A 14,237-nucleotide genomic window follows, 5' to 3' on the forward strand; every position below is an offset into this window, starting at 1 on the left:
GGTTCACAATTGACTCAGTTCACATGTCGGTGACTTTGCCAAAGGGAAAGGCTATAGACTTAATAGTGGCTTGCAATAACCTCATTGACATCAGTAACCGTCCATCAGATTGGTAGCAAAAGTAATTGGCAAAATGGTGGCTGCTTTTCCAGCCACACAATTTGGACCTTTACATTACCAAAATTTACAGAGAGCAAAAATACAAGCACTCAAAATCAATGCTGGTCATTTTGACAGACCAATGAAGCTACCAATCAAAGCTATAATGGAACTAAAATGGTGGATAGATAACATTTGGCTTTGTTTCAATCCAATCATTGTCAGTAATCCTTCTATGGTGCTACAAACTGATGCCAGTGCACTTGGTTGGGGTGCCACCAATTCCATCTCCAGCTGTGGAGGTAGATGGACTGCTCAGGAGGCATCATTATTACTAACACTGGGCATAAGCTACCTGGAAATGTTGGGTGTATTCTATGGCCTAAAGTCATATTGTACTGGGTCATATCACCAGCATGTTAGACTACAGATTGACAATACCACCGTGGTAGCATATATCAACCACATAGGTGGAAACAAATCGACATCATGTGACAATCTGGCTAATACAATTTGGCAGTGGTGTATCCAGAGAGATATTTGGATATCAGCTACTTACCTACCAGGTAAACTAAATTTAGTGGCAGACACCAGGTCACGCAAATTTAATGAAAACACCGAATGGATGTTGAATAAAAAGTATTTGCTGATATTACAGCACGATATGGAACACCAGATATCGATCTATTCGCATCCAGGCTTAATCACCAGTTATCAAATTATGTTTCATGGGAACCAGACCCTGGGGCAGCGGCGACAGATGCATTTTCGCTGCATTGGGGGGAAATTGTTTATTTATGCATTCCCTCCTTTCTGCCTCATCAGTCGGGTATTAAGGAAAATGCAGCAGGACTCTGCGTCTGGTATTTTGGTAGTACCCGATTGGCCTACTCAACCATGGTTCCCAGTGATAATGAACATGGTATTAGAACCATGTATCACCATCCCGAATAGACCAGACTTGTTGGTTCATCCCATAACAAGGGATAGCCACCCATGCCATAACTATTTGAATTTATTAATTTGTAGTGTTTAAAAATACCTCTACTACAGCTGGGACTGACGGACCGAACAGTGAACATGATTTCGGCGGCCCAAAGACAGTCCACCAAATAACAGTATCTGGTCTATATCAGGAAGTGGGAGATGTATTGTAACAAAAACAGCATTCCCTACAGAGATATGAACATCCCGTCTGTTCTCGAATACCTGGCAGGCCTCCATTATGATGAGGGGCTCAGTTATAGTGCCATCAACTGCGCCAGAAGTGCCTTATCGACTTATCTATGGCTAGGAACAGAGCGTCACTGTTGGAACTCACCCACTGGTAACAAAACTTATGAGGGGAATTTTTAATACCAATCCCCCAAGAACCAGGTACTCCCAAATATGGGATGTGAGTATTGTCCTGAAGATGCTCAGGAATTGGTCTCCAGCAACAGCTCTGTCCCTACATAGACTGACATTAAAAACAGTCATGCTAATGGCATTGGTCACGGCACAAAGGGTACAGTCATTACATAAATTAAGACTGGACAACATGACTTCTTCATCTGAAAACGTTACGTTTCATATTTATGAATTAGTGAAACAGAACAGACAGGGATCAGCGGGCCTCAATATCGAATTTAGGTCTTACCTAACAGATGATCGTCTCTGTACAGTAAAACATTTGTCGTTATATATGGAGAAAAACGAAAATCATCAGAGGCAATGAGAAGGCACTTTTAGTCAGCCATAAGCAACCACACAAAAAAGTGTCGGTCCAGACCATCTCAAGATGGCTGAAACAGGTTCTAACACAGGCTGGGGTGGATACTAATATTTTAAATCTCATTCCACCAGGGCTGCAGCTACATCGGCAGCTATGCAGTTGGATGTACCAATGGACCAAATCCTCAAGGCAGCAGGATGGTCAGGGGAAAAAACATTCCAACTATTTTATCATAAACCAGTCATTAAACCTGGAACATTTGCAGAAACAATTTAAGTTCTGTAATTTAATTACCCCATAAATAGGGGTTATAATTTGTGTTAATAAATTCATGGATTTCAATGTCCGATTCATGTCTAAAATATGTTGACACAATTCCTCCTACAGTCATCAAGGCAGATGTGATGCATGGACTCGTTTCCACGGCATGAAATCACAGAGCTTTAAAATCTTCACGTAGTCACTCACGTGACTCCGAGGTAAAATAGTAAGATTAAACGAGAACTTACCAGTTTGAAGTTTGATCGTTATTTGATGAGGAGTAACGTTGAGGGATTACGTGCCCTCCGCTCCCACCCTTGATCATATACTTAACTGGTATCTCTTCTCTAATCTTACTATGTTTAGTCATTACAGTTATCTGTGATTTCACACCGCTGCTTTGAAGAATGACACGCATGCGTCCTGGCGGGGTTCTTCACGTAATCCCTCAACGTTACTCCTCATGAAATAACGATCAAACTTCAAACTGGTAAGTTCTCGTTTAATCTTACTATTAAACTACAAACCTGTACGTCTTTGGAATGTGGGAGGAAACCAGACCACACGGAGAAAAACCCATGCGGTCACAGGGAGAACGTACAAACTCCGTACCGACAATACCCATAATCAGGATCGAACACGGGTCTCAGGCACTATAAGGCAGCAACTACCTTGCACCAATGAAGCAATAAACAAATCAAACTTTGACCTTTTTAATATTCCCTTCACATGGATTTGGATGTCACTTGACAGAACAGCATTTATTACCCTTCCCTAATCATATCGGTGTTCACTGGGCACTGAAGTGTTAACCGTATAGTTACATCTTGACCAGGCTGGGCAAGGATGGCCAAGTTCTTTCCCTAATGGACATTTATGAACCAGATGGATTTTTATGGCAGTCTGTTATTTGTCTTTCATTCCAGATTCGACTATTTACTGGATTTTAAATTCCCCAGCTGATGTTAGAGGATGTAAACTCATATCTGCATTTAATCAGAGCAGGTTTCAGTCCAGAAAAAAAAACTATAGTGTACTTCAGGCTGGGCAAGGATGGCACAGTGGCGCAGCGGTGGAGTTGCTGCTTTACAGCGCTAGAGACCAGAGTTTAAACCCAACTACGGATGCTGTCTGTATGGAGTTTGTACGTTCTCCCCGTGACCGTGTGGGTTTTCTCTGAGAACTTTGGTTTCCTTCCACACTCCAAAGACGTACAGGTTTGTAGGTTAATTGGCTCGATATACATGTAAAAAATTGTCCCCTTTGTAGGATAGTGTTAATGTGCAGGGATCGCAAGTTGGTGTGGACTCAGTGGGCCAAGGGGGCTATTTCCACACTATCTCTAAACTAAACTAAACTAAACTACAGGCCAGGCTAACATCAGTGGAATTAAATGCAGAGACCAACATATTGTTCTAGGAAGGGGGTGGATGGACAGACAGTAGCAAAAGAACAGAAACAAGTGATATCCAATTCACTGTTTCAAGATCAGTGTTTTAGAGTTCCCAGGGCTTGAGAAGCAACACAAGTGTTCGTCTTCCTTTCTCTTCCCACCCCCCCCCTCCCCCCACCCTCATATCAGTCTGAAGAAGGGTCTCGACCTGAAACGTCGCCTATTTCCTTCGCTCCATAGATGCTGCCTCACCTGCTGAGTTTCTCCAGCATTTTTGTCTATCTTTGATTTTCAAGCACCTGCAGTTCTTTCCTAAACAAGTGTTTGTCTTAATCACCAGCAGTGATTCGTGTTTGAGCAATAGTCAGAGAAACATACCATCACCTAGAGGACATTAATGTTAGTGCAGAGCTGAAAAATGCCGAGATTAAAAACAAAGTCAAATATAGAACCAAAATAGTGAGCATTGTGTTCACTGGCGCATGTTAATGTGGCTGTCAAGCCGTATGTATTCTTAGCAGTAACTCTCTACAGGAATTGTAAGGGTGATGTCCGCAGCTGTTGACCATTCAGTTAGCAGTAAGCTGAGGTTTTGAGATAATGTGGAAACAAACCCTTTGGCCAACCAAGTCCACGCTGACTGTCGATCACCCATACACTAGTTCGATGTCCTACACTAGGGGAAAGTTATCAGAAGCCAATTAACTTAGAAGACTGCACATCTTTGGAATGTGGAAGGAAACCAAAGCACCTTGAGAAAACCTACGCGGTCACAGAGAGACCGTACAAACTGCATACAGACAGCATCTGTAGTCCGGATCGAATACAGGTCCCTAGTGCTGTGATGCAGCAGCACTACCGTTAATAGTTAGGTTACCATTAATCAATAGGTTAATTGGTGCCTGGAAATCAATGGAGAAAATTAAAGTCAACGCAGGCTCTGTATCCATCGCTGCAGCAGGTAACCCATGCTATTGTATGGTTTATGAAAGGTTAAGGCTCTCAAGATGAAGCCATGAGTCATTGTCCTTCTGGAGACCCAATTTGTCCAGTTTGAGACAGGGATGTAGATTTTGCCTCAAGTGTGTGAGTTGAATATAAACCTCGCATCCAGTTGTCATCCAGCACGAATTTCATGTGTTACTGTGTTCTGTTCTCAAAATGACTGATTTCCCAACCAATGCCTCAAAAGAGTTTCTCAACAGTTCTTCGACCACAAGAAGAACATTTTCCATACTTTAGTTTCGTTTAGAGATACAGCACAGACACAGGCCCATCAACCCACTGAATCCGCGCCGACCAGTGATCCCCGCACATTAACACTGTCTACACACAACTAGGGACAATTTTGCATTTATACCAAGCCAATTAATGTACAAACCTGTACATCTTTGGAGTGCGGGAGGAAATCGGAGCACCCAGAGAAAGCCCACGCAAGTCACGGGGAGAATGTACAAACTCTGCACGGAGAAGCACCGCAGAGTCAGGATCTGGCGCTGAAAGGCAGAGATTCTACTTGTGGCGCCACCATACTGCCGTATAAAGTGCCAAAGTAAGAACATTTTCCAAGCAGGCATATCAATTTGGCATTAAAAGGAAAAGTTGCTGTAGTCAAGTGACTGAAACATCATGTTCATGTGATAGGAGCAGAATTAGGCTATTCTACCCATCAAGTCTGCTCCGCCATTCAGTCATGGCTGATCTATATCTTCTGCCTAACCCCATTCTCCTGCCTTCTCATAACAATAGACGATAGACGCAGGAGTAAGCCATTCGGCCCATGGCTGATCATTCACAAACAGTACCCCGTTCCTGCCTTCTCCCCATATCCCCTGACTCCACTATCTTTAAGAAACCTATCTAGCTCTCTTTGAAAGTAGGCAGAAAAACGGCCTCCATCACCCTCAGAGGCAGAGAATTCCACACTCACAACTCTGTGTGAAAAAGTGTTTCCTCATCTCCGTTCTAAATGACATACCCCTTATTCTTAAAATGTGGCCGTGGTTCTGGGCTCCCCCAACATCGGGAACATGTTTCCTGCCTCTATGTTTCAATACTCAGTCGGTGGGGGCGCTGCGAGCCGGCAGCCTTGCCAGCAGCGTGTTAGTTTCTTCTACTTTTGTTTTTTTAGTGTGTCTCAATGTGTGGTTTTAATGTTTTTCTGTGTGTCTTGTGTAGGGGGTGGTGTGGGGGGGTAAAGAGGAAACCGCTTTGTTGTCTCCTCCACGGAGAGATGACTTTCTCCATGTCGCCTCCCTCGTGGCCTAACAGAGGATCGGTGCAGCCTTTCCCGGAGATGCGCCCGTGGCTTCAGCAGCGGGCGCAGCGAGGAATCTTTCGTCGCGGAGCGGGCGAGCCCTCGCCGGGGTTGCCGGAGGGAAGCGCTCTGTTCGCTGGCCCGTGGAAGCCTGAAGCCACGGTCTGCAGAGCTCCAGCTGGCGCGGCATCCGGAGCCTGGGATCCCTCGTTGGGGACCCGGGAGGAGAAGAAGCTCCGACCGCTGGCCCGCAGCCTACTTCTACCGAGGGCGCGGGGGGGACTTACCATCTGGAGCGGGATCGCTCGCCGTGGATCCCTGGAGAGGAGCTCCGACTGCCGGCCCTGCAGTCAGCGGTGCTTATGGCTGTGGCGCGGCGGGGACTTTAGATCTTCGACCGCCGGCCTGCGGCCTACACCATCTTGAAGCCGCGGTCTCCAGTGGGGAGGCACCGATTCAGGACTTACCTGAACTTACCTTGGCTGCACATCTGGACGCCCACAGCGGCGACTGCGGAGGGTTGAGGTCCCGACCACGGGTGAAAATGGAGGAGGACTGACCAAATTTTGTGCCTTCCACCACAGTGATGAATGCTGTGGTGGATGTTTGTGTTAAATTTTAATTGTGTTTAGTGTGTTCTTTTTTTATTGGATCGCTGCTGACAAATTCATTTCACTTCACTTTATGTGCAGGTGAAGAATAAAACTTGACTTGAAAAAAAAAGATCACCTCTCATCCTTCTAAATTCCAGAGTATACAAGCCCAGCCGCTCCATTCTCTCAGCATATGACAGTCCCTCCATCCCAGGAATTAACTTTGTGAACCTATGCTGCACTCGCTCAATAGCAAGAATGTCCTTCCTCAAATTTGGAAACCAAAACTGTACACAATACTCCAGGTGTGGTATCATAAGGGCCCTGTACAACTGCAGAAGGACCTCTTTGCTCCTATAACTTCTCTTGTTATGAAGGCCAACATGCCATTCGCTTTCTTCACTGCCTGCTGTACCTGCATGCTTACTTTCAGTGACTGATGAACAAGAACCCCCAGATCCCGTTGTACTTCCCCTTTTCCCAATTTGACACCATTTAGATAATAATCTGCCTTCCTGTTTTTGCTACCAAATTGGATAACCTCACATTTATCCACATTAAACTGCATCTGCCATGCATCTGCCCACTCAACCACCCTGTCCAAGTCACCCTGCATTCTCATAGCATACTCCTCACAGTTCACACTGCCACCCAGCTTTGTGTCATCATTTAGCAAATTTGCCAATGTTACTTGTAATCCCTTCATCTAAATCATTAGTATCTATCTATCTATACATACCTAAAACTCTGATCTTATTATCTTCCGATTTGCAGTCTTTCTATTTGCGACAAAACGGTACACGATAGCGCTACAATATTTTGCCAGCATACTCACCGTTCTCCTCTGCTGCGGGTACACCAAGTTTCGTTCCGATCAGGCGTCTATTGTAAAAGTTAGTGAGGTTTAAAAATCGCATGTGCGCAGATCGATCTCCTCTCCTGCCAGTTGGCGCACCATGGATTGGTCTTTTCTCCTGTCACTCCACGGGACAGTCCGCCCCTTCCTGCGCCATCGCGTCTTTACTGGAGCTGAGGGACGCCCTGGATGGCCAGCAGACACAATTTTCGGAGGGACCGAAAGCGGCCCGGCCCAACCCAGACCGGAGTTGGAGAAGTCACCGATGTCGCCAGACGGAAAACAGAGACTCATCATAGAAACATAGAAAATAGATACAGGAGGCCATTCGAGCCTGCACCACCATTCAATGTGATCATGGCAGATCTTCCCCTATCAATAACCCGTGCCTGCCTTCTCTCCATATCCCTTGACTCCACTAGCCCATAGAGCTCTATCTAACTCTCCCTTAAATCCATCCAGTGACTTGGCCTCCACTGCCCTCTGTGGCAGGGAATTCCATAAATTCACAACTCTCTGGGTGAAACAGTTTTTTCTCACCTCAGTCTTAAATGACCTCCCCTTTATTCTAAGACTGTGGCCCCTGGTTCTGGACACACAACATTGGGAACATTTTTCCTGCGTCTAGCTTGTCCAGTCCTTTTATAATTTTATATGTTTCTATAAGATCCCCCCTCATCCTACTAAACTCCAGTGAATACAAGCCTAGTCTTTTCAATCTTTCCTCATATGACAGTCCCACCATCCCAGGGATCAATCTCGTGAACCTACGCTGCACTGCCTCAATCACAAGGATGTCCTCCCTCAAATTAGGAGACCAAAACTGTACACAATACTCCAGATGTGGTCTCACCAAAGCCCTATACAACTGCAGAAGAACCTCTTTACCCCTGTACTGAAATCCTCTTGTTATGAAGGCGAACATTCTATTAGCTTTCTTCACTGCCTGCTGTACCTGTAAGCCAACTTTCAGTGACCGGTGTACAAGGACGTACAAGGACGCCCAGGTCTCGCTGCACCTCCCCCTTACCTAACCTAACCCCATTTAGATAATAATCTGCCCCCTTGTTTTTGCCGCCAAAGTGGATATCCTCACATTTATCTATATTATACTGCATCTGCCACGCATCTGCCCACTAACTCAACCTGTCCAGGTCACCCTGCAACCTCCTAACATCCTCTTCACAGCTCACATTGCCACCCAGCTTTGTGTCATCCGCAAACTTGCTAGTGTTGCTCCTAATTCCCTCTTCCAAATCATTAATATATATGGTAAACAGTTGCGGCCTGGCGGAGAACGTCCTGCGCCCAGCGCCCACTGTGAGTTCTCAGCGCACCGTCAGCTAGTCCCTTCCCCTCTGGTCCCCCTCGCTGGCTCCTGCCCCCTTCCCCCATGATACCCCCCCTCTGCCCCGTCTTTTCTCTGAACTCTCTTCCCCCTCGCCGCCTCACACGCCCCCCCCCCCGCCTCATATGACCCCCTGCCTCACACCCCCCTGTAAAGAGGAGTCATAACACACTGTGTCTTTACTACTGTTTATTCATGATACACATACGTTGCTGCCCTAGCTGTTCGTGGTCTGTCACCGGAACTAGAGAGAGAGATCAATGGGTGGGAAGGTTGTAATTATACTTGTGATATGGGGAGTGGTTAGTAGTGGTGAGGTCACTATGTTAAAGGTACATGCACATGTCATCTACATCCTTCCCCTTGGAAATGAAAAAGCAATACAGTAGTGACAGGGCGACCACGTCTCATACGCTACGAGCAGGTAAGCAAACAGTTAAGCAAAATCACCATAACGGACAGGCGGCTTGACCACCCGCCCGGACCGGGTACGCAGCTCGCCATCTCCCCCCTCTGCAGGAAGAACAGGAGCAGGAGCAGGTGCGGGTGAGCGAACCGGGGACCCGGGAGGAGGAGAAGACGGAGACGGAGGAGGGGATGCAGGCGCAGCAGCGGGAAGACCTCGCTGGCAGAGTTGATCCCGAATGGCATGCGGAGGAATCGGAACCTGCCGAAGGGCGTGCTGAAGGTAGTCAGGTAAGAGGACCGCTCGTCCAGCGGTATCTGCAAGAAGGAGCTCTTGGCATCGAGAACCGAGAAGACAGTGGCCGGGCCAACCTGTGCAGCGACGTCCTCCACTGTTCGCATGGGGTAGTGCGGGAGTTTGATGGCAAGGTTCAGGTCCTTGGGGTTGATGCAAATGCGAATTTCACTTTTGTCCTTTTTCGCAGCAACAACCATGGTGGAGACCCCATGGTGGGATCGCTCACCTCCTTCAGGATGCCCATAGTGACCATGTTGAGCAGCGTTGACTCCACCTTGTCCTTCATGGCGAAGGAGACGCGGTGTGGTGGACGGATCACAGGTTCAACACCGAGGTCGACAACGATCTTGTAGCTGCAGGGCAGCTTGCCCAGTTTGTCGTCAAAGCGGTCAAGGTAATCGTGCAGGGGGTCCATAAGGGTCCGCACCTGGTGGATATCACGGTGGAAAGAGACCAAGCCGAGGTCCTGGCACGCCCGGGCGCCCAACAGGGTGATGTTGTTTGTATCCAGCAGATAAAAAGTGAGGGGCCGAGAGGCTTGCAGTACCTTGCAGTGCAGGGTAGCCCTCCCCACAGGAACGAGCACGCCTCCCCCGTAGGCATGCAAAAGGGAGTTGTCGGGAGGAACTTTCTCATCAGTCCTTATCTTCCTGAAGAGGCTTGTTGACATTACATTTGCCACGGCCCCCGTGTCGATTTTTGCGGTGAAGGTCGAGCCGTTGACAGTAACGCGAACCGAAGGGTCCGTTATCAGTGCAGGTGCATCCAACAGTGAAAATATGCTGGTCTTCCCCTGGGAGGAACTAGTATCAGACAAAGGGAGTTCCCCGCCCACTCCCCCCTCCCACTCCCCCGCCCACACACACACCATCTCCCCTCACACCCCACACCCCCCCTTCCCTCGTCCCCTCTCACACATGAAGAGGAGGGGGAGGGAGTGCTGGGGGATGAGGGGAAATGAGCCGCACCTGCAGTTAGGGGCTTTGGGTGAGTGGTGGAAAATTGCGTTTGGGGAATGGGTTGCGCTGGGGGGGGGGGGACCAGGCCTCCCGTGTGACTGGGACCCAACGGGCCCCACTTAGTCTAGTATATTGTAAATAGCTGCAGTCCCAGCACCGAGCCTTGCGATACCCCACTAGCCACTGCCTGCCATTCTGAAAGGGACCCGTTAATCCCTACTCTTTGTATCCTGGCTGCCAACCAATTTTCTATCCACGTCAGCACTCTACCCCTAATACCATGTGTCCTAATTTTGCCCACTAATCTCTTACGTGGGACCTTTTCCTAGTTACATCCTCAAAAAATTCCAGAAGATGTCAAGCATGATTTCCTCTTCGTAAATCCATGCTGACCTGGACCGATCCTGTTACTGCTATCCAAATCTGCTGCTATTTCATCTTTTATGATTGACTCTGGCATCTTCCCCACCACCGATGTCAGGCTAACTGGTCTATAATTCCATGTTTTCTCTCTCCCGCCTTTCTTAAAAAGTGGGATAACATTAGTTACCCTCAAATCCACTGGAACTAATCCTGAATCTATAGAACATTGGAAATGATTACCAATGTGTCCACAATGTCTAGAGCCACGTTCTTAAGTACCCTGGGATGCAGACCATCAGGCCCTGGGGATTTATCAGCCTTCAGTCCCGTCAGTCTACCCAACACCATTTCCTGCCTAATGTGGATTTTCTTCAGTTCCTCTGTCACCCCAGATCCTCTGGCCACTACTATATCAGGAAGATTGTTTGTGCCCTCCTTAGTGAAGACGTATCCAAAGTACCTGTTCAACTCATCTGCCATTTCCTTGTTCCCCATAATAAATTCACCTTTTTCAGTCTTCAAGGGTCTAACTTTGGTTTTAACTAATTTTTTCCTCTTCACATACCTAAGGAAGCTTTTTCTATCCTCCTTTATATTCTTGGCTAGCTTACCTTCGGTATCTCATCTTTTCTCCCCGTATTGCCTTTTTAGTTATCTTCTGTTGCTCTTTAAACGTTACCCAATCCTGGGTAACCAGGCATAACCCCTGACACCCATATTAATCATACCATGAAAGCAGATTAACAATTAATATGTAAAACATTTATTTGATTAAAGTACACAATATAAATATTGTACTATGAAATGTTCTCCCAGGTAGCTTATCAATCATATTGATAGCTCCCTGGTTCTTTATTCTTCTTGCGACCAATATCATCAACAAGCCCCTTCAGGTGTTTCAGATGGCTGAGAGCCCTGATGACAGAAAACAATGCAGTCATCATCACACTTTAACATACATCCACACTCACTCAGATGCTTTTAAAACAAGACTTACATTAAGTAGTGCCTTTCACATAAAATTTTACAACTTCCCAAAGGGCCTAATGTCAATCAAGTGCTTTGCAGTTGGTCTTCTAAAATAGAAAGATAACATATCGACTAATTAAAAATCTAATTATAACCAGTTGATCTATTTTAGTCACACAATGCTGGAGAAACTCAGAGGGACAGACCCTATCTCTGGAGAGAAGGAATGGGTGACGTTTGGGTCGAGACCCTTCTTCAGGCATCTCCAGAAAGCCATTCTTCAGAGATGCTGCCTGTCCTGCTGAATTACTCCAGCATTTTTTGTTTATCTTCAGTGTAAACCAGCATTTGCCGTTCCTTCCTACACATTCGATCTATTTAAGTGATGTTAGTGCGGGACACCTTCTCTACCTTTCTTCAAAACCCGCAAAGAGGTTATTTTGTCCTGTAATTTGTTTTTAGGGGCGAGGATAAAGACCGATGGATCAGCAAATGTTGCCCCAAATGCAGTCGAGGTTGATGCACATTTTAAAACTATGCTTGCAATTTTTACACCAAGATATCTAGAATGTGTTATTAACTGTTTTTAACAAATGAAATACTGCAGACAGTTCATAAATTGTAAGAGCAGATTTGGCCATTGGGCCCATCAAGTCTACTCCGCCATTCAATCAGGGCTGATCTATCTTTCCCTCTCAACCTTCATTCTCCTGCCTTCTCCCTAAAACCCCTGACACCTGTACAAACCAAGAATCTGTCAATCTTAGACAAACCTTTTAAGAAGATAGGCAAAAATGGCAATCTATGCGTGGAACTTGAAAACGTGGACGGTGTGAAAACGCACACCAGCAGATTTCGGGACAGTTTCTTCCCAGCTGTTATCAGGTAACTGAACCATCCTACCACATCCAGAGAGCAGTGTTGAACTACTATCTACCTCTTTGATGACCCTCGGACTATCCTTGATCGGACTGCTGGTTTTACCTTGCACTGAACTATAGTCTGCAATGAATACTGCTCATCCAGATTCACCAAGGACTTCTTCCTGAAGTCAAGGATATTCTAGACCACGTGACATTGAAAAGCATCGGATGACTTTGTGGGTTTACAGGTGGATAGGTCCGCAGAACCTGATGAGATGGAATATATCCCAAGTTGATATGAGAGACAAAGGAGATGATTTCTGTGGCCCTGACCAAGATCTTCAACATTTGTTGGCCCAGCTTAAGATGCCAGACGTATGGAAGACACCAATATGGCACAGTTAGTCAGGAAGTGCGGCAGGATAGGTCGGGTAATTACAGGCTAGTGAGTCAAACATCAGTGATGGGGAAGTTATTGGGAAATATTCTATAGGACAGGGTCGATCTAGACTTGCAAAGGCAGGGGCTGATCGGGGATGGTCAACGTGGTATTGTTGGGGGAGGAGGAATCCTATTAATGACTAACCAATTGGGTAGTTACTTGGAAGAAGAAACAAAATATTAGCAAAAGGTTCTGAATCAGGTCAATATCAATATCAGTTTTATTCGTCACTTGCACATAGGGTAGGTCAGAGGGTAGTTGGGGGTCTGGAACTCAATCTTGAAAATCTGATCCAGGCAGATACCCCCAGCACACTTAAACACTATGTGTAGGAAGGAACTGCAGATGCTGGTTTACACCGAAGATTGATTGCAAAAAGCTGGAGTAACTCAGCGGGTCAGGCAGCTTCTGTGGAGAAAAGGAATAGGTAACATTTCGGGTCATCTCGAACCAAAACATTCACCTATTCCTTTACACTTAAACACTACTTGGATGCACGGTGATCTGCAGAGTACAGGGTCATATAGCACAGAAACAGGCCCTTCAACCCAGCTTGTCCATGCCGACCACATTTGTCTAAGCCTTTCTATATCCTTGCTGCACCCCAACATTAAATCTCTGGATCCAGGCACATCGATGCAATAAGTTACCTTTGTAATGACTTGCTGCCAGGTGCCTCTTCAAAATCCAGGCTCTGGGTTTGAGATGTAAAGTTTTCAGGTATCTGGTCAAAATAAAAGCGTTACTTAGCAAGTGAATAACAATGACAATAATTATACTTAATATATAAAAATAAATCTCAGACATTGATTTTTCTGCAGAATCACAGCATTAACTTGCACAAAAGCACAATTGCCGGAAGAACTTGGCTGTTTCTATGTTTCTATGTTATTGTCCCAGGTTGGTACCCCTCCTCAGAATTGGGGGAAAGAGTGGATGGTTTATGGTTTTGAAAGCAGAGCTGGGGAAGGAGTGAGATGTAAATTTAAAGATCATATGGAGATAAATCAAGACAGATCAGGTGGTAAGGAGCACGAGTACCTACCATTAGCAAAGTATTTTTAAAGAAATAGAGTGAGCTCGATAATGGAAACAATTTTCTTGAAGTTGGTGTATTCAATGTTCATTCCAGAAGGCTGCTAAATACCTAGATGGTATTGGAGTTGGAATATGTGAGGGACTGAGAATTAAAGTGCTCCCACGCACAAAACACCAGATAATCTGTAATCTGTTTTAAGCAAAGATGGACACAAAAAGCTGGAGTAACAGCGGACGGAACAGGCAGCATCACTGGAGAGAAGGAATGGGTGACATTTCGGGTCAAGACCATTCTTCCCCCTTATCCTTAAACAAGGGGTCACAGTTTAAGGATAAGGGGGAAATCTTTTAGGACCGAGATGAGAAAAACATTTTTCAC

General features: G+C 46.0%; 1 protein-coding gene across 4 annotated transcripts in view; it reads right to left on the reverse strand.

Annotated features, from left to right (window-relative positions):
- Window positions 1-11,286: 11,286 nt before the first annotated feature.
- c1h18orf54 (chromosome 1 C18orf54 homolog) overlaps window positions 11,287-14,237 on the reverse strand; it is a 30,635-nt gene continuing 27,684 nt past the window's right edge. For 3 of the 4 annotated variants that reach the window (XM_033033380.1, XM_033033389.1, XM_033033370.1), the window contains 2 exons: window positions 13,471-13,544; window positions 11,287-11,461 (listed from right to left, as the gene is read on the reverse strand). In XM_033033380.1, coding sequence (XP_032889271.1) covers window positions 11,371-11,461; window positions 13,471-13,544 — 165 coding nt within the window. In that variant the 3' untranslated portion in view covers window positions 11,287-11,370. Of the gene's footprint in view, window positions 11,462-11,543; window positions 11,623-13,470; window positions 13,545-14,237 lie in introns of all 4 variants that reach the window. The other variant, XM_033033373.1, reaches the window with a different exon arrangement.

Source organism: Amblyraja radiata, chromosome 1, assembly GCF_010909765.2.
Source record: "Amblyraja radiata isolate CabotCenter1 chromosome 1, sAmbRad1.1.pri, whole genome shotgun sequence".
In the NCBI taxonomy this organism is placed as follows: Eukaryota; Metazoa; Chordata; class Chondrichthyes; order Rajiformes; family Rajidae; genus Amblyraja; species Amblyraja radiata.